General features: G+C 55.3%; 1 protein-coding gene across 1 annotated transcript in view; it reads left to right on the forward strand.

The window, feature by feature from the left end:
* Nucleotides 1-14305, forward strand: part of MYH9 (myosin heavy chain 9) — an 89337-nt gene extending 75032 nt beyond the window's left edge. The window contains exons 25-41 of the mRNA XM_081059069.1: nucleotides 544-715; nucleotides 1434-1646; nucleotides 2042-2186; nucleotides 3450-3656; nucleotides 3883-3987; nucleotides 4243-4395; nucleotides 5487-5735; nucleotides 6814-7026; nucleotides 7146-7358; nucleotides 7667-7828; nucleotides 8907-9035; nucleotides 10041-10129; nucleotides 10243-10366; nucleotides 10636-10844; nucleotides 11449-11557; nucleotides 11663-11835; nucleotides 12784-14305. Coding sequence (XP_080915195.1) covers nucleotides 544-715; nucleotides 1434-1646; nucleotides 2042-2186; nucleotides 3450-3656; nucleotides 3883-3987; nucleotides 4243-4395; nucleotides 5487-5735; nucleotides 6814-7026; nucleotides 7146-7358; nucleotides 7667-7828; nucleotides 8907-9035; nucleotides 10041-10129; nucleotides 10243-10366; nucleotides 10636-10844; nucleotides 11449-11557; nucleotides 11663-11835; nucleotides 12784-12901 — 2783 coding nt within the window. The 3' untranslated portion in view covers nucleotides 12902-14305. The remainder of the gene's footprint in view (nucleotides 1-543; nucleotides 716-1433; nucleotides 1647-2041; nucleotides 2187-3449; nucleotides 3657-3882; nucleotides 3988-4242; nucleotides 4396-5486; nucleotides 5736-6813; nucleotides 7027-7145; nucleotides 7359-7666; nucleotides 7829-8906; nucleotides 9036-10040; nucleotides 10130-10242; nucleotides 10367-10635; nucleotides 10845-11448; nucleotides 11558-11662; nucleotides 11836-12783) is intronic.
* Nucleotides 14306-18603: the final 4298 nt, after the last annotated feature.

Raw genomic sequence — 18603 nt, forward strand, 5'->3', positions numbered from 1 at the left:
CCTTTGAGCGCGTGCTGTGGGCCAGGCACTGGTCTGAGTGCTTTCAGATACTAACTCTCGTGAGGCTCACCACCACCTAAGGAAGGAGGTTGTCTTTTATCCTTGTGATTCGGATGAGGCACAGTAAGGGTAAGGAGACGACCTAAGGGACGTCATAACAGGAATTGTACAGCCCACTGGACCCTGACCCTAAACTACCGACTGCGTTTAACTTCATATTCACGCAAAACTAGACGCATTTTTTAGGGACACAGATACAGTACAGCCTTAAAGGAAAACGAGGGAGTTATAAACACAAACTTCAGGAAAGTGGTTCCCCTGATGGGAAGGTCAGCAGGTGGAGAGACAGGAACCAGGTAGCTCACTGGCGGGTAATGTTCTTTTCCTTCATCCAGGAGTTGGTGCAAGTGTCTGTATTGGGAGTCTTTAAACTTCACACGTTTTAGAATAAATACGCAGTATTTATGTAAGAATGAGAAACAAAGACAGTAAAGTCTATGACCCCTGAGGCTCTGTTGGCTTCTCCCCGTCCGTCCTTCTCAGAACGCCTCCGGAGAGAGGAGAAGCAGCGTCAGGAGCTGGAGAAGACCCGCCGGAAGCTGGAAGGAGACTCCACGGACCTCAACGACCAGATCGCTGAGCTCCAGGCTCAGATCGCCGAGCTCAAGATGCAGCTGGCCAAGAAGGAGGAGGAGCTCCAGGCTGCCCTGGCCAGGTGAGTCCCCGCATCAGCCTGCCCATGGGTGGCCAGTGCCAGCGTTTCCTGACGCTTCCTGCCCTGGTTCTTGGCGCATCAGTGAGCTGGGAGCGTTCGCTCTGCTACTGTCTTAGAAGCCATTTCACAGCAAAACATTTCCCGCCCACTAAAAGCACAGTCTAAGGCTTTGTCATTTGTTGGTAATCCCCAAAAAGTCATCTTCAATATTACCCAACCATAAACATTCTTTTCCTTTTTTACTTTATTGGCCACTGGCATGCTTTTTCTGTTTCTTTCTTTCTTTCTTTTTTTTTTTTATAGACTTTATTTCTTAGAGCAGTTTTAGGTTCACAGCAAAATTGAGCAGAGTATGAGGAATTCCAATAAACCTTCCCTCCAGCCCCCCCCCCCCCAGTATCAGCATGTGCACCAGAGATACATTTGTTACAACTGAGGAACTGCATTGATACATTATCACCCCAAATCTGTGGCACATTTGTATTTTTATTTTGTTGCAGTCTCATGGACTGTGGCACTTTATTTCCTTTTTGTTTGTTTAACATTTGAGCTCCTTTTTATTTTATTTATTTTTTTTTTTATTTTTTTTTTTTGAGCTCCTTTTTATGTTTAAAGCACTGAATTTTAATTTGGAAAGTGAAATCTTAAAGCTTTAATGCGAACTCTGTTCTTTGAAGATGAGATAGCCTCATCCTGATGTTGTTGGTTTCTTTGACAGAGTGGAGGAAGAAGCCACCCAGAAGAACATGGCCCTAAAGAAGATCCGCGAGCTGGAATCTCAGATCTCTGAACTCCAGGAAGACCTGGAGTCTGAGCGTGCTTCTCGGAATAAAGCTGAGAAGCAGAAGCGGGACCTCGGGGAAGAGCTGGAGGCTCTGAAAACAGAGTTGGAGGACACCCTGGATTCCACAGCTGCTCAGCAGGAGCTCAGGTGTGCCGCGGGGCCAACTGGCTGAGTCAGACAGGGAAAAGGAGGCCGTACCCTGGAAAGGGTGGGTCCTCGGTGTCTGCACGTCCACTGTGGCCTTATTATCAGGTACCAGAAGGCATGGAAGCTGAAGGGTCCTCAGCATCTTCTCTCTACTGAGTAGAAGACCTATTGAAAAACCTGGTTTGGGTGAGATAGGATAGGCTTCAAGGGTGTCAAGGTACAGAGAAGCCTGTCCAAAGGAGGTATAGCCTGGGCTATAGGATGGAGAGCTGAGGAGGGAGGCCCACAGACAGAAAAGCTGCCTGGGCGGCCAGTGTCTCTGCAGGCAGGGACGAGCCCCAGGGGAGCATCACTCCAGGGTCCCTGGCCTCCATTCTGAGGGCGTTTCTCTCCAGGTCCAAACGTGAACAAGAAGTGAACATCCTGAAGAAGACCCTTGAGGATGAGGCAAAGACCCACGAGGCCCAGATCCAGGAGATGAGGCAGAAGCACTCACAGGCTGTGGAGGAGCTGGCTGAGCAGCTGGAACAGACAAAGCGGGTGCGTGGGCTCCCCCAGAAACGGGCTCCGTGACTGCAGGTGGGGGCCGTGCTGCTTTCAGGAGAGGGGCCCTCCTGGAGACCAGCTGCCAGTCCCGCTGAGCTGAGTGGCTCCAGCAACAGGCTGCCTGGGTCGGAGTCCAGCTCCAGCCCTTAGCAGCCGTGCGACTTGGGCAAGTACAAACCTCTGTGCCTCAGTTTCCCCATCTATAAAGGAGGTTAATGCTAGGTCTGTCTTACATGTTTATGTGAGAATTGGAGTTGATGGCATGTAAAGCACTTAGATAGTAAGGGCTCAGTAAGTTCAAGTACACGTATTATTCTATTCAACAACCTGCCAGGCCAGAAAGCTTCAAGGAACTGGAGTGACCCTGAAACTGAGTTTCAGAGGGCCTGAGGGTCCCCTTTCGGAAGGTCCTCTAGAACCTCCCCAGCAAGTGGTCAGCCGGAGTCTTCCTGGGAAACTCTGGGCATATTAGTCCCCCCAGCTGGTTTCTCTGCCAGGCAGCTGATGCCCGGGCACTTCCTTAACAGGACATGTCCTGTCTCTTGTGGCTCCCAGCTCACAGCCACTCTTGGCGTCAGCCGAAGAGGTCAAAGGCTCTTCCGTGTGGCAGCCTATAAAATATTTTTGCCCACCTGTCTTCCTTAAACTTCCACCTGGTTCTGCACAGGATGAAGCCTTTCTTTATCCTTTAGCTGTTTTTACCCAACATGCCTTTGCATTCACACGGGTTCTGGTTTACCTTGCCCATGACCTGTGGGCATCTCGGTGCAGACTAGAATGGGGCTGTCCCCTTTATTCCATAAACTCCACTTTACTCTTTTGGAAGAGCATTATGTTAGTATTTTTGAATATCAAATTTCAAAGAGGCTTTATTGGCTGCTGTCTAACAATAATTACAATTTTCCTCACCCTACAATATTAGCACTGGAATCAAACATCAGCAATGCCGTGGGGCACTTGAACGTTCCCTTCACCCATGAGGGAGGCTGGGCGGGGGTTGTGTGAGGGGTGGGGACGCTGGGGTCCTCAGAGGTGAGGACACGTGCTGGGCGTCAGGTACTTGTTGGGTGATGAGGGCAGATCAGGCCAGGGCTCTTGCTGGCCCCTTGTCCCCTGAACGTGCCCAACATTGTTTTTGCTGCAGAGACAACAGTTTCTGGATCTGGACCCAGTGGTTCTTCCAGGACTATTAGAACAACCAGCCTCACGTCAGGGCACAGGTGCCCCTTTTCACGCCTTCGCTTCCGTCCCTACCAGGTAAAAGCCAACCTTGAGAAGGCTAAGCAGACCCTGGAGAATGAGCGAGGGGAGCTGGCTAACGAGGTGAAGGCCCTGCTTCAGGGCAAAGGGGACTCAGAGCACAAGCGGAAGAAAGTGGAGGCTCAGCTGCAGGAGCTGCAGGTGAAGTTCACCGAGGGAGAGCGAGTGCGCACGGAGCTGGCCGACAAGGTCACCAAGCTGCAGGTGAGGCCTCCCTCGCCGCCCGAGCCCGGGCAGCGGTCCCTCCGCAGCTCTTCTTCAGTCTTGGCCCACATCTCCGGGGCTCTTGCTCTCTTGCTTCACTGGTTCCGCAGCAAGGCTGCTGGGTTCAGCCTGGGACTCGGGTCCAGCTTTGCCTAAAAGCGCCGAGGTGGCGCCAGAGCAATCATGGTTGAGCTTATGGGCTTTTGTCCTTCCCACCCCTGTGCAGGTCGAGCTGGACAATGTGACAGGTCTTCTCACCCAGTCTGACAGCAAGTCCAGCAAGCTCACCAAGGACTTCTCCACGCTGGAGTCCCAGCTGCAGGACACACAGGTAAGGGCAGCGGGCGTCCCTGCTGCTGGACCTCTCCTGGGAGGGAGGACTCTGCCCACCCAGTATCAGCTGCCAGACCTCTGGGTTTCGGTCCCAGAGCTCTGATGTCCTGTCCTCCCCTGTATCCACGGGGTCTCAGTCCTGCTGGCTCACCACCAGCTCTTTACCAGCTGCTCCCTCCTGTCAAAGGTGTGGGGACCGTAAGGCTCTGACGCCACACTCCTGAGCCTTGTACCCCTCTCGTCCTCGGTGTAGGAGCTGCTGCAGGAGGAGAACCGGCAGAAGCTGAGCCTGAGCACCAAGCTGAAGCAGATGGAAGACGAGAAGAACTCTTTCAAGGAGCAGCTGGAGGAGGAAGAGGAGGCCAAACGGAACCTGGAGAAGCAGATAGCCACCCTCCAGGCCCAGGTTCGGTGCTGGCGCCCCCACGAGACCCCCCGCGCTTCCTAACGGCTCCGGGAAGCTGGTTGGATTCTGTAGGCTGGGGCAGGCCCTGCCCAGACACAGACACCGGGGGCATAGCCCTACCCACTGAGTGCCCCGCCTTGAAGCCGGGGGAGGTCTCCTGTACGCTCCAGCCCAGGGCTCTTATCCCTGAGTCCCCAGGTAGAATTCAGGGATCCGTGACCTTGGAGGGAGGAGACAGAACATCTTTCTTTCACCAGTGTCTAGCTGACATCTAGCATGTCCTTCCTTATGAATGGCGGCAACAAGCCTTGGCAGTAGCAGTATTTGTGGCCTTGTTCACCAGAAACCACCGGTCACCATGTCCCAGCCACGGCAGGGCTTTGGGAATGTCAGTAGGAGGCTGCTATGTTATGTGCTAGTAAAGAAGCACATGGGTTACTGATCCACAGCTTTAAAAAATACTTGACAATTTTCCTATACCGGCTTTCCTGACAGTCCTATATATTTTGTCTTGTCGTATCAGAAGGTTATTATGAGAAGGAGTCTAGGTCTGCTCTAGACTGTCGCTGAATCATGACCAAAAATAGATCAAGAGCCCTGTTCTGGCTTCTGTCTTGGGACTTAAATGCGCCAGGCCAGAGGGTCTGCGCCAAGTCAGGACGGGCTGGGTTTGCTCCGTGGTCTGGGCCGGAGTGGGCAGCATGTGCGCGTGGTGGCAGAAGGGGCTGTGGGATGGACCCTGTGGTCCTGCCTCCAGCACACAGTTCCCCAGAGGGTACTGGCTCTGCTGCCTGGGACCAGGTGACGAGGATGCCCCCTCCTCTGGGCTTCGGTCTTTGTAAACGAGAGGCCTGGTGTAGGGCACGATGGAGAGGCCCCCCCAAAGTTGACCTGTGGCATTGGCCTTCTCCTGGCTCCATGCACTAGGCAGACGACCTCTGCAGAAACTCCATTTTCCTCGCCCTGGTGGAAGAAGGAAGGCTCCATCACTGGGTTGGCTCCCTGGCCCCCTGTTCATGGGGTAGCGGCCCAGGCACAGGTGTGTTACCTGAACCTTCTTGGGTGTCTCCTTACTCCTTGTTCCTGCCCAGGTGACCGACATGAAGAAGAAGATGGAGGATGGCGTGGGGTGCCTGGAGACTGCTGAGGAAACCAAGAGGAAACTCCAGAAGGACCTGGAAGGGCTGAGCCAGCGCCATGAGGAGAAGGTGGCCGCCTACGACAAGTTGGAGAAGACCAAGACGCGGCTGCAGCAGGAGCTGGACGATCTGCTCGTGGACCTGGACCACCAGCGGCAGAGTGTCTCCACCCTGGAGAAGAAGCAGAAGAAGTTTGACCAGGTGTGTGCCTTATTTCCTCTTCTGCAAACACCCCAGCATTAGCCCAAGGCCGCTTACAACCAGCGAACCCTGGGATCCCATCATTTCCTCGCCCAGGGGAGGCCCTGAGCAGTTTCTAGTTTGTTGACAGGGCTGACAAGAAAATGCTCCAGCATCTTCTTTAGGGGCGGCTTTCCCCTTTCTGGTTTCTCATATTGTTCACATTTTCTATGATGAACCGATGTTGCTGCTATGTAGAATTTTGTATTCATGTATTCATACCTCTTGCTCATTCTAAGAGATCTGAGGCAGGTTACAGAGGCACAGAGGGTGGGCTGGGATAGAAAAGTGGAATACATCACACCAGCCCCGTGCCGCTCACCGCCCGTTGGTGTGGATGAAGGTGTACTGGGCTCAGCCACACTCCTTCCTTCGCTGTCACCTCTGGTTGTTTTCATGCTGTCAGAGCAGAATCGATTAGTTCCTACATAGACACGGCCTACAAAGTCTAAAGCACTTGCTCTCTGGCCCTTTAAGAAATAGGTCCATGGAATAAATAAGGGATTGGGGCAAAGGGAATGGGAAGGTGAGAACATAAGACCTAGTGGGGGTTGGGTCCACGCAGAGAGTGGAGACCAGAGGAATTAAACTCACATCTTTAAAGGAAGCCACAGATGGGCTTTGGGCTTCTAATGTGCCAATGTCACATTTTTTTCAAGGTAAATGCCAACCAGTTGTTAGGAGAACCAGAGCCTTTCCTGTGGGTTCTCATGGAATGGGCACTGTGTGAAATAAAGAATCCTTATTAAGTGATAAAAATGAGAGACTTTAAAGCATGGTTGCAGAGGCAACCTCTCCCCTCCTCCAGTTGTGAGGACACACACTGGACAGCACATGTCACCCCTGGAATCAGCTGGTTTTCCCTAGGCAGCGGCCTTGTGCTTGGTCATCTTGGTCCCCGCCCCTCAGAACCAGCACCTGGGCACCTTCGTTGCTCAGGGAGCCTGGGTCCAGACACGCTGTCTGCCTGAGGTCAGCAGGCTCTGAGCTCTTGCTGGAGCCTGTTGCCCGAGCCTCATGGCGCCCACCTCTTTCCCAGCTCCTGGCTGAGGAGAAGACCATCTCTGCCAAGTATGCAGAGGAGCGCGACAGGGCTGAGGCAGAGGCCCGCGAGAAGGAGACCAAGGCGCTGTCACTGGCCCGAGCCCTGGAGGAGGCCATAGAGCAGAAGGCAGAGCTGGAGAGGCTCAACAAGCAGTTCCGCACAGAGATGGAGGACCTCATGAGCTCCAAGGATGACGTGGGCAAGAGTGTGAGTACTGGGCGGGGCTGAGGGGACAGCACAGGATTAGCGGGTGAACAGGCACTGAGGCCGGGACCTTGGGGACCTGTTGTCCTTCCGCTCCTGACTTGGGTTCCTGTGGGCGGCAGGTCCACGAGCTGGAGAAATCCAAGCGGGCCTTGGAGCAGCAGGTGGAGGAGATGAAAACCCAGCTCGAGGAGCTGGAGGATGAGCTGCAGGCCACCGAGGACGCTAAGCTACGGCTGGAGGTGAACCTGCAGGCCATGAAGGCCCAGTTCGAGCGGGACCTGCAGGGCCGGGATGAGCAGAGCGAGGAGAAGAAGAAGCAGCTGGTCCGACAGGTGCGTGTGGCCCTCCTGCTCCTTCTGGGTAGAGCCAGGCAGGGACCCTGATTCCTGGCAGGCTTCCTTTCTCTCTTTTTTCTACCTGGATTGTAGAAGCCTCCTCGACCATTCTTTCCATGTCCTTATGTTCCAGTCCTCTGTCCTGGGGGGTCAGTGACTCTGTTAGGGTTTTTATGGTCAGTATTTCTCATTGGACCCTGGAGGCCCCAGGGATCCCACAGGACTGGGCCAAGCCCACCTGGGCTCAGAGCTGGAGGTGGGTCTGTGTATGAGTCCAGCCTCTCGAGCTGTGGGCATCTCCCCAGGTGCGGGAGATGGAGGCGGAGCTGGAGGACGAGAGAAAGCAGCGCTCGTTGGCAGTGGCTGCTCGAAAGAAGCTGGAAATGGACCTGAAGGACCTGGAGGCCCACATCGACTCCGCCAACAAGAACCGAGACGAAGCCATCAAACAGCTGCGGAAGCTGCAGGTGAGGTCAGACCGGACCACACCGGATCGGGCCGCACTCGGTGGGGTGGGGACACTAGTGGGATGGCCGGTGAATGCGGGCAATTGCCTCCTTCCTCTCTCTTGTCTTGGGTGCCCTTAGCCCCATCTCGCAGATGGAGAATCAGAGGCCCAGAGGCTGAGTGGGAAAAAAATAGTCCGAAAGCACATTTGCAGAAAGATCAGTGCTTTTGAGTACATGAAACAAAGACAGGTCTAAACCCAGCTGTGCAGTGGAGTTGTGGAAGATAGTCATTTCGTGGCAGATTTCCAGAACACGCTTGGTACGGCCCTGCACTGACCCAGGCCAGCCTAATGGCCGATGAGGGAAGAAGGTTGGAGCTGGTGCTTCAAAGGGGCGGGGACACGACTTGGGGAAGTTTTCACCTCACCGGTAATTAAAAAATAACAAATTAAAAACAACTCTGAGATGCCACAGCACACCCAGCACTAGAACAAATTCAAACGCCTGCGTTTGCCAACGTCAAAGGGCACAGATGCCTGGTGCTGGTGGGAGCTCTCCTAGTACCACCTGGCTGAGCCCAACAAGTCTCACCCTTGGACACGGGGAATCCTAGTTTGGAATTTTTCTGCAAGAGAAAAAAGAAGCTATTTGACAAAGATCTTTAAGATTGAAACAGTGGCAGGAGAATAACAAAGGAAATGTGTCCTGCCGTGTAATCGGGGCTGACCTGCCACAGTCGCCGGTGTCGGGAATGGTGCCGGAGCACCAGATTCAGGTCAACAGGGAGCTGTACAAAGTACAAAACATACACAGCGTGGGCTGATATGTACATGGTGACCGACACTGCGGAGAGAATGCTTTGTAGATCCCAACGGTCAAAAAGGGGTAAAACTGGTGTAAGATAAAGAGGCATTTTGTCCTTAGTTACTACTTTGCCCTTTTAGTGAAGCTGGGAAACCGTGCCATTGGGTGAAAAGCAACCACAAGTTCCAGTTGGCGCTTGTCCCTGTCAGGGGTGGGAGGGCAGATGGGGGGGCAGGTGGGACACGGGTGGCCGCTGGGGTGGTGGTGCCAAGCGTGTCCTCCCCACCCCCAGGCCCAGATGAAGGACTACATGCGTGAGCTGGACGACACGCGCGCGTCCCGTGAGGAGATCCTGGCTCAGGCCAAGGAGAACGAGAAGAAGCTGAAGAGCATGGAGGCCGAGATGATGCAGCTACAGGAGGTGGGCGGCCACGGCGGCAGGGTGGCTGTCCTCCGGCCACGGGCGGCAGGGGGGCTGTCCTCCGGCCACGGGCGGCAGGGTGGCTGTCCTCCGGCCACGGGCGGCAGGGTGGCTGTCCTCCGGCCAGCAGGTGGCAGCTCAGGGCCTCTACCGGGCCGGGCTGAAAACAAAGCACCCAACTCCAGGAATGAGTGTAGGTGGTTTTCATGACAACTGCCCTGCAGGGTTTATGAAGGAGCAAGGCTCCCTGTGTGATGAAAACAAATGTGTGAATTAAATTGTCACCGTTTGGGGCCAGCTCCCTGGCATGAAATGAGGCTCTGTGGTAATCACCAGCTCCTGCTGTGAAGTCCTCCTGGTGAGGAGGGTCCTTCCCGGCACAGGTGCACAGTCCCCGTGGCCACCTTGTGTGTCAGACATGAGGCTCATGGAAGCCTTCCCAGGACCTGCTCCTTGCTGGGCCAGACATCCAGGCACGTCCTCGTCGCTCTTGTCTGCCTGGCCGTGCTCTCCTGCCTGGGCTTGGAGGTGATCCCTCCCTCCATGGTCACATGTGGTCTCTGTTTAGCCGCCCTCAGCCTGGGGGTGAAGCCCCTCTCCTCCACCTGGCTTTCAGAGACCTCGCACCCTGGTCCTAACTCACATCGCTAAGTCCTCCTGACATCTGGTCTACCTGGGACGTAGAGGGACCAGTTTGCCCTGTTAGGGCAGGACAGTTTCTTATTTATCTCTACATCCTCGGCCAGGCCTGGTTCTTAGCACTTAGATGTGGGGGCTTTGTAAACATGCGGTGCCTAAGCTGTGACCTCAGAGGGAGGAATCAGTCCTGTGAGCCAGAGGGGCTCATGAGAAAGGGCTTCATGGAAGAGGCAGGCCCAGGAAGCAGTTACAGGAGAAGGCCAGGGGCTTGGGGCGGCTGGCAGTGCACAGGACCAGGAATGGAAGCGGTAGGCTGCCGGGGCTTGTGGGCTGCCCCAGCAGGTCACACGTTGGCTCTCCCGGCAGGAACTGGCAGCTGCCGAGCGTGCCAAGCGCCAGGCCCAGCAGGAGCGGGACGAGCTGGCTGACGAGATTGCCAATAGCAGCGGCAAAGGGTGAGTAAGCCATGCGCTGGCACCTTCAGCTACGTGAAGGTGGGTGTCAGGGTAGTGGCATCCCGCCTCTGGGACAGGCCCCTTCTTTCTCACTCTTTCCTGACCTCGCCCAGAGCCCTGGCGTTGGAGGAGAAGCGGCGCCTGGAGGCCCGCATTGCCCAGCTGGAGGAAGAGCTGGAGGAGGAGCAGGGCAACACAGAGCTGGTGAACGACAGACTGAAGAAGGCCAACCTGCAGGTGGGTGGGCTCGGCCCCCCGGGGCATCTCCTCTGCAACAGGCTGGGGCCGCGGGACCTGAGAGCCCCCTCGGCAATGCCTGCTGCCCCCTGGTTGCTTAGGGGAGGATGCCCTGGCACCTTCCAATGGGTAGCGCCCCGTTTGTGGGAGGGCCTAGAGGTTGGACCCCAGTACCTGGTGTTATAGGGGCTCTGTGGTCCGGCTGTCCCACCTCTGTTGCCATCTGGGCCCCCAGCGTCCCTCTTGGTCACCAGCCCTTCTTCCCATAGATCGACCAGATCAACACCGACCTGAACCTGGAACGCAGCCACGCCCAGAAGAACGAGAACGCTCGGCAGCAGCTCGAGCGCCAGAACAAGGAGTTGAAGGTCAAGCTGCAGGAGATGGAGGGCACTGTCAAGTCCAAGTACAAGGCCTCCATCACTGCCCTGGAGGCCAAGATCGCCCAGCTGGAGGAGCAACTGGACAACGAGACCAAGTAGGTGCCCCTCGCCTGTCACCTGGCAGGGTCCACAGGCCCCTCTGCGGGCCTTTCCCGGAGTCCGGTCAGGAACCAGCTTCCTGTCCCTTGAGTCCCAGACGCTCTTTCCTCTCATCCTGACGGGCCCTCCTCCGTTCCACTGGGGCCTCACGTAGGAGCCACCGCCCACCTCTGAAGTTGGGGTTTTGGTGACGGTGTCGGAGGGCTGCATCAGAGAGAGGTCGGGGTTCCCCTCCACCTGGACAGATGGTCTGTAGGCTCAGCAAGACAGACTTCTTTGGAGGTGATGGGGGGGGTCACACTGCACCCCAAATCTCAATTTTCCCTTTTCCCAGCTGCATATGTGCTCTTTGAGATGTGTCATTTCCCTTCCCTGAGCCCCTGTTTCCCCGTCTGTGAAATGGGGCTGGTCACAGTGGCTCCCAGAAGACAGAGCTCATGGTGGGTGTTGAGTAAAGAGGGTCTGTCCGCCTTGGCATCAAGACCCCCCTGTGGGGGAAATACCAGTACAGCCCCGGGAACGGATGGCCCGGCTTGTGGTGTGTCAGCCACACCTGTGAAGGAGGCTGACGCGCTGAGCCGCCGTGTGTGTGCCTCGCAGGGAGCGCCAGGCGGCCAGCAAGCAGGTGCGTCGGGCCGAGAAGAAGCTGAAGGACGTGCTGCTGCAGGTGGATGATGAGCGCAGGAACGCCGAACAGTTCAAGGACCAGGTGTGTGTGTGTGGGTGGAGCCACGCGGCCCCAGGGCTGCCCAGGGCTGGGTGGGCCCCCTCGCCCAGAGCCCTTAACCAGGGCCACTGCCACGCACTTCCGCAGGCCGACAAGGCGTCCACTCGCCTGAAGCAGCTCAAGCGGCAGCTGGAGGAGGCGGAAGAGGAGGCCCAGCGGGCCAATGCCTCGCGCCGGAAGCTGCAGCGCGAGCTGGAGGACGCCACCGAAACCGCCGATGCCATGAACCGCGAGGTTAGCTCCCTCAAGAACAAGCTCAGGTGAGCCTGGCCCCTGCCCCTTCCCGCAGTGATTTCTCCGTGAACGGTTGGTTTGTCCTGAACACCCCCATTCCGGAGACGGCGCTCCTGTGGTCAGTTACGTTCTCAAGTAGACGCCAAGGAGCAGAGAGCTCATGGCAAGAAAGTGCCCCTCAGGGAGCCGCTGCTCCTCGGGTCTACTTACCTCTAGGGCTGGAGCCCACCCAGCCTTCTGCATGAACACTCAGCCCCAGGGACTTGATCCCGCCCTCCTGGAAAGTCTGTTCGCCAGGCTCCTCCAAGCAGGTGACAACACCTCGATGTTGGTGTTTTCAGTGGGAAGGTGCTGACGCAGCCTGCTGGCTTCCTGGCCCCAAATCCGTGCCCACTGAACGCTTGGGAGCTGCTGACATCTTAGGGTGCCCGTGGGGGAGCGACAGGGCTTCTTTGCGTTTCTCAAGGGCAAGATAACACTTAAGAAGTATTCAGTGGCTGAGGCAGAGGGTGTGTTTCTCCAAAACTCTCATTTCTTACCTGCTTTTCATGGCAATCCCATTTTAAAGCTGGAAATCAGCAAGAGCACACGTTCTAGTCAGGGTGTGATATCAGTTTTCTTACGTGTGATGGGAAGAAGAAAACTCTGTGGAAACAGTCGTTCATGTCTCACTTGGTTTCACCTGTTTCGTACTAAGTCTGAGCGCAGGGTGGCATTTTGCAGACGACGACTCCATCTATTCTTGTGCCTGTCCCCTTTTCCTCTGTTCCGGCTTCCTGGTGGTTTTTGCTTAGTGTGTTGGCTTAAAGTCGAAGCTTTGATCACCGGCTCTCTGAGCCGTCCTGTCCTGGGGCCCCTGCCTGGCTTTTCCCTGAGGGATAGGCACCCAGTTTCCCTATGGAGACTGCTTTGGGACGTGTGAGCTGTTCTGGGGCCATGCTGCTGGCCCTCTGACTCTCTGCCTCTGCCCCCAGGCGTGGGGACCTGCCATTTGTCGTGCCTCGTCGAATGGCCCGGAAAGGCGCTGGTGAATGCTCGGACGACGAGGTGGATGGCAAAGCTGACGGGGCTGAGCCCAAAGCTGCCGAATAACGTCCTCCCTTCTGCCTGAGCCGGAGGGACAGACCCACTGACCACCGGATGGCTCCGCCTCCCCCTTCCTTGCCCGGACCGGCCTCCCCTCCGCCTCCCCGCGGCACCCCTCCACCTTCTTGGGACTTCCCCCACCAGACCGGGGGACCTCGGGCCTGCGCCGCCCCACCCCCAGGCTTTGTCGAGGGCCTTTGGATTCCTCTGCTGCCGCCTCTCCCGCTCCTCTTCCCCCAGAATTTGATACCAAAGAGTCAGGGTCCTGGGCCTCAGGCTCAGGAACAGAGTGACCTGCAGGGTCTTCGGCCCTTTCTTGCCAAAAAGCACAAGATGGTGAGGCAAGGACAGGCCCCGGGGATGGGCAAGAGTTTTCTATGAATCTATTTTTCTGCAGACAAGGAGTTTTGATAGCCTCGCACCCCAGAAGAGTTGTCTCCTTCCCTCCTCCGCCACCAGCTCTTCCCCAGCCCGTCGTTGCTGTTGGCAATCACACGCGGTGACCTCACACCCTCTGCCCCATCGGCCCCCCCTCCCGTGGGCTCTGGGTGGTCTGGCAAGAGCAAACCCAGGGATTGCCCCCGCTGTGCAGGGCACAGAATGCTGGGGGCGGGGAGGGGGGGTTCCCACCCGCCCCCACTGGGCAGCGCCACTGTCCCCTTCCTGAATCTGAAACGTCTCAAGTGCAATGATGACCCCGTTCCTCCTTTACCGAGGGCAGCCTGCCCTGCCACACAGGCCGTTGGGCCCAGCAGGCAGGGCCTAGGGGCCGTGCCAGAGAGGCCAGCAGTGGCTTCTCTCAATACTCTTGGGGACCAAATATATTTAATGGTTAAGGGAGTTGTCCCAAATCTGACAGCCAGAGCATCAGAAAGGGCCCGTGGCCCTGCCACACGACCTAGGACCGGCCCAAGGGCAGTGCGTCTGCACCGCTGACTCTAGAGATTTCAAATCTGCACAGGTATTTTTGAAAGGAGAAGAAATACAGGTTTTCTTTTTCCCCCTTGTAATAAATGATAAAATCCCCAGTCTTGATCACTGCCTTTCCTTTGGAACCTTGTTTAGAAGAGAGCAGCGTGTCTTACACTGGTGTACACTGGTTGCTGAATTTACCTGTATTCCTAACTGTTTTGTATATGCTGCATTTAGACTTACTTATGGCAAGAAGGCATTTTTTTTAAAGGAAACAAACTCAACAAATCATGAAGATATGTAAAAGCTACATATGCCTAAAAAGCTCTGAATTCAGGTCCCAGTTGCTGTCACTAAGGAGTGAGCGGAACTCGCACCGCCACACTTTTTTATATAATAAAAGTGCCTTAGCATGTGTTGCAGCTGTCACCACTGCAGTGAGCTGGTTTACAGATGTTTCCCACTGAGCGTCACAATAAACAGTATCATGTGCTATGAGCCATGTGTGGTGCTGTCTGTCTGCCCGAGACGGCCTGCAAGGGACTGTGCTTTGTTTCTGATCTGGAAGCTTCCAGGAGTGTGGCACGGCTGGGGCACAGGATGGGGTGGGGATTGAAAAGGAAAGAGAAGGGCAGGCGGGGCCAGGTTTAAGGATGCTGAAAGCATCACATGGAAACATGGTTCGCTATTTACTGAGCACCCACTCTGCTTGACACTGAGCTGGACCAGGAGAGGGACAAGGCCCAGGTACTGACTTCTGGGGCTCTCTTAGTCATCAGACAGTGTGAAGCCTGCCCTCCAGAGGGTCGTCCTACAGCAGGAATGGGGAGGTGCTGAGTAGGCCTGAGGGCATGGGAGCAGGACTGTTAGAGCATTTGTTCATTCTCTTAACAAAGGCTGCCGTAAACCGGCCTCTTGCCAGTCCCCTGGAGTACAAGGGCAATGAAGGGAGACTGTGCCCCTGCAGTTGCATAGGGAGGGAAGGGAGGAAAGACTTTTCCTTCGAGAGGGGCTAGGGCACCCACAAGACTCGAGGTGTGGACTCAAGCAGCAACCCGTGGGCCATTGTGCGGCCAGCATGGCCGCTAAGGAAAGCTGTGTGCTTCTGGACACAACATCCCCCAGGCCTCCACAGCTGACCTGTCCAGCCTCTGAGCAGGAGATGCTGCACTTCGCCTGAGAAGGGAGCAGCAGGAGATGTCGCGAGAGGGAGGTGGGGCCTGGCACTAGAGGATGGGGTTGGGGGGCTGGGGCTCCTCCTTCCACTCAATGACATTGGAGCTCTCAGATTGCAAAATTAGTCCACATTCATTGTCACGTTACACCCACCTGGGTTGGGTTCCAGCTTCACCGCTTTATTGCAACCTTGAACAACGGTGGTTGAAGATTTCTGACTCAGCTCGAGTCAACACGGAGAATTTAGGGAAGAAAATGGCATTTTTTGAATACTTGAGGTTTTAAAGGATTTCTTTTCCTCTGCGGAAGTGGCACGGTCCAGGAAACAAAATGAAACAAGAAACAGACCAACCCAGCTTCCCCACTTCTCCCCATCAAACCTTAGTTTTATCTTCTTTGAAAGAGGGATAACAAATGTTTTCATCACAGGGCTGTTGTCACATGTACGGTTATGTATGTGAAAATCCTCGGAAAGTGTAAAATGCTCAGGTGTTCTTTTTCCAAAATGGAGGGGCTTTTTAAGAATTTATTTAAAATTTTTAAAATTGTGATTAGATACGTAACAAAATTTACCACCTTAACCATTTTTAAGTGTACAGTCAGGGGCACTGAGTTCATTCCCATTGTTGTGTCACCATCCCCGCCATCCATCCACAGAACTCTTTCATTTTGCACAACGGGAACTTGGTCCCTGTAAGACAACTCCCATTCCTCTCCTCTCAGCCCCACAACCACCCTCCTCCTTTTGTCTCTATGAATCTGACTATGTAGGTCCTTCCTTCACAGAAGTGGAATCATCAGTATTTGTCTTTTTGCGACTGGATTATGACCCTTAGCATAGTGCCACAAGGGTCATCGTGTGGCAGCACGTGGCAGAATTTCCTTTTGAATGAGAATAAGATTCCGGTGTGTGTATATATCAGTTTCCTTCCCCATTCATCCACTGAGGAAGCTTAGGGCGCTTCCACTTTGGCCCTAATGAGTAATGCTGCCAGGGGCTTGGCGGCACAGATTCCTCTCCAGACCCTGCTCAGTGCTTCTGAGAATACACCGGGAGGGGGACTGCTGAACCATGGCCATTCTATATCTAATGTTCTGAGGAGCTGCCACACTGCTTTCCACAGTGCCTACATGCTGTTCTTCCTAAGGCCATACTCCAGCACAACAGTGACGCCTGACAAGAATCTCCTTGGTCTCCCGACTGCCTGGAGCATAGAGGTTGGTGGTGCCACCCCGCTCCCCACATGCCCCAGAGCCGTCTGGGGGTGCGGCTCTCACAGGCCCCTCCTCCCCCCACCGCTGCTCCTGACCCCTCCCCTTTGGGGTCCTGCACTGGAGGGTGCTTCCTGTCTGGGCTGCAGCCCATCTGCAGCAAACCTAGTACAAGCAGAGGGCCTTTCAACTTAAAACCGTCAACTGGATCAATTGCTCCATTACCTGTTTTAAATGGGAACCCAAATCTGTTAACTCTGAGACTGTGTGCGATTCTCTTAGCCATTAACCATTCAGTAAAAGCAAACGCACAGTGTTTGTCGGGACTTCAACATAAAACTCTTACGGTTTGGGTTGGACTTACTTGCCATCCTTATTCTGATCCTCACCCTTCCTGAAGCCGACAGTTGTTACTCAGGCCCGATTCTACGGCCTGTGGAAAGACAGATAGGATTGTCCAGCGATCCTGCTGACAGCCTGTAGTGAGTGGCCGGGACCAGTGGCCCCATCTCCTGAGGTGACCAGGTGCTGTCAGCATGGAGCGCAATTCCCAGGGCTCTGCAGCCTGGATGCCTGTCTCTGCTGCCACTCCCATGACTGCAAAGGTCCCTGAGTTCCGTGCTCAGTGTGAGGCTCCCTACCCACCCCCACCAGCCCTGTGACAAGGGGGGACAGCACGGAGGTGGGTCCCTGTTCCAGAACACACAAGTCATACTGTCCAGTCTGTCTGAGCCAAGCGCACCTCCCCAGGGGTTGGAGGGGCTGGGCGGGGCAGGGGTGGGGTGGGGGAGCTGGCTGTGTGCCTCAGCTGGCTGCTGACGCCTCCCGTCTCCACCAGGGGATGCTGCTGGCACGTGCCAGATCCCTTTCTAAGCCATTTGGGGGGTTACTTTCCCCCTGAGCTGGGATTGCCTTCACAGGGGGCTGAGATTGCTTATTGAGGGAAAGTTTTGGCCAAGACGTTGACTCTAGAGCTGCAGTCATCGTAGGGGACCTTTCTTGTGACGCTGGGGGTCAAGTTGAGCCCATTTAATAGTCACTAGATCTTCTGGGTCTCTAAACGGGGGTGGGGGGGTGGGGGGGTTGTCTCAGCTCATGTCCCCGGGGTCAAGGGATGCCTGGCTCTCGCCACAGTTTGACTGTGCAGCCCCATGCCGGTCACTTCACTGGACATCGAGTCCACGGGTGTTGTCTGAAGTCACTGCATTCTCATCAGGGGAATCATGTGCTCTCAAAACCAGTACTGGCCCAGGGTGGTGCCTGCTGGGTAGTGTATTTGTATCAAGTAGAAGTTAGAAAATGTGGGAGGAAGAGGAGTGGTGGAGGGGGCCACAGTGCCCACAGAAAAGCTCGTACATAATTAGCTTTGATTAACTGCCTCCAGCCAGGGATCTGTTTTTACAAGAACAGATGACAAGAGGTGGGCTGGAGCAAGGTGAGGATATGAATGAACAGACCCTGCCCATCCTAGGAGGTCACACCCTCCCATGGAAGAGTGCACACCACCTCTTTCTGCCAAATCTCTACGTGACTCCCTCAGCCCACTCAGCAAACTACAAGACCTCAGGACAGGGGGACGGGGGCCTATGCCTCTCCCGCTCATCCCAGCAAGACCCGTTCTCTTTCCTGAGAACATATCACTAATAAACCCTGCTGCACTCTAATCAGCTTGCTGACCTTTGAGTCTTCACTGCATTGGCAAGAAGAACCCAGCCTCCCGTATTTGTTTGATCTTGAGTTTGTCAGAAGTGGGGCCTTTTGCTTTCACTTTTGGGTCCCCGATTATCTGGGCCGGAAGCTGGGCCTGATCATTGTACAGACACACAGCCGGTGACTGGATCTGCAGAGCTAAGAACAACTGGGTCTTGTTCCAAGTCAGCCAGAGGAAGACTCCTTGGTAAGAGGGGTGGGTAGGAGGCCCACACTCATCTCCTCATCCTCACAACCCTCTAGGATGAGGACTATTCTCACCATTGTATACATGCAGGAAACTGCAGCTCAGAAAGGTCGGGCAAGCGGCCTGAGGGCACCCATGGAGCAGTGGCAGAGCGGGGCTCTGAACCCAGGTTTATCTGTTTCCTCCTCCCCCTGTGGTCCTAAATAGTGGAGGGGGAGGGAACATCCCTTCAAATGGGTTCACAAAGCTCCCCTGGCTTAGCTCAGGTTCAGGGCTATCTGAGACAGGAGCCGGTGACCCCAGGAGGAAGGTGGATGTTGGGGTGATTTGGAGGAAGCAGAGCAGGTGGAGGAGGGCAGGGGAGTCAGAGCCTCTGCTCCCTGTGGCTTGGCTGCCCTGAGACTGTCCCCAGCGGGCTGCTGGTAGGCTGAGGGGGACAAGGGATTTCTCCTGAGATGGGGGAAATCAAGAGTTTGTTGCACACACCGTGTCTCTGACTGTGCTCAGTGCC

The sequence above is a fragment of the Rhinolophus hipposideros genome (assembly GCF_964194185.1).
Source record: "Rhinolophus hipposideros genome assembly, chromosome: 9".
NCBI lineage: Eukaryota > Metazoa > Chordata > Mammalia > Chiroptera > Rhinolophidae > Rhinolophus > Rhinolophus hipposideros.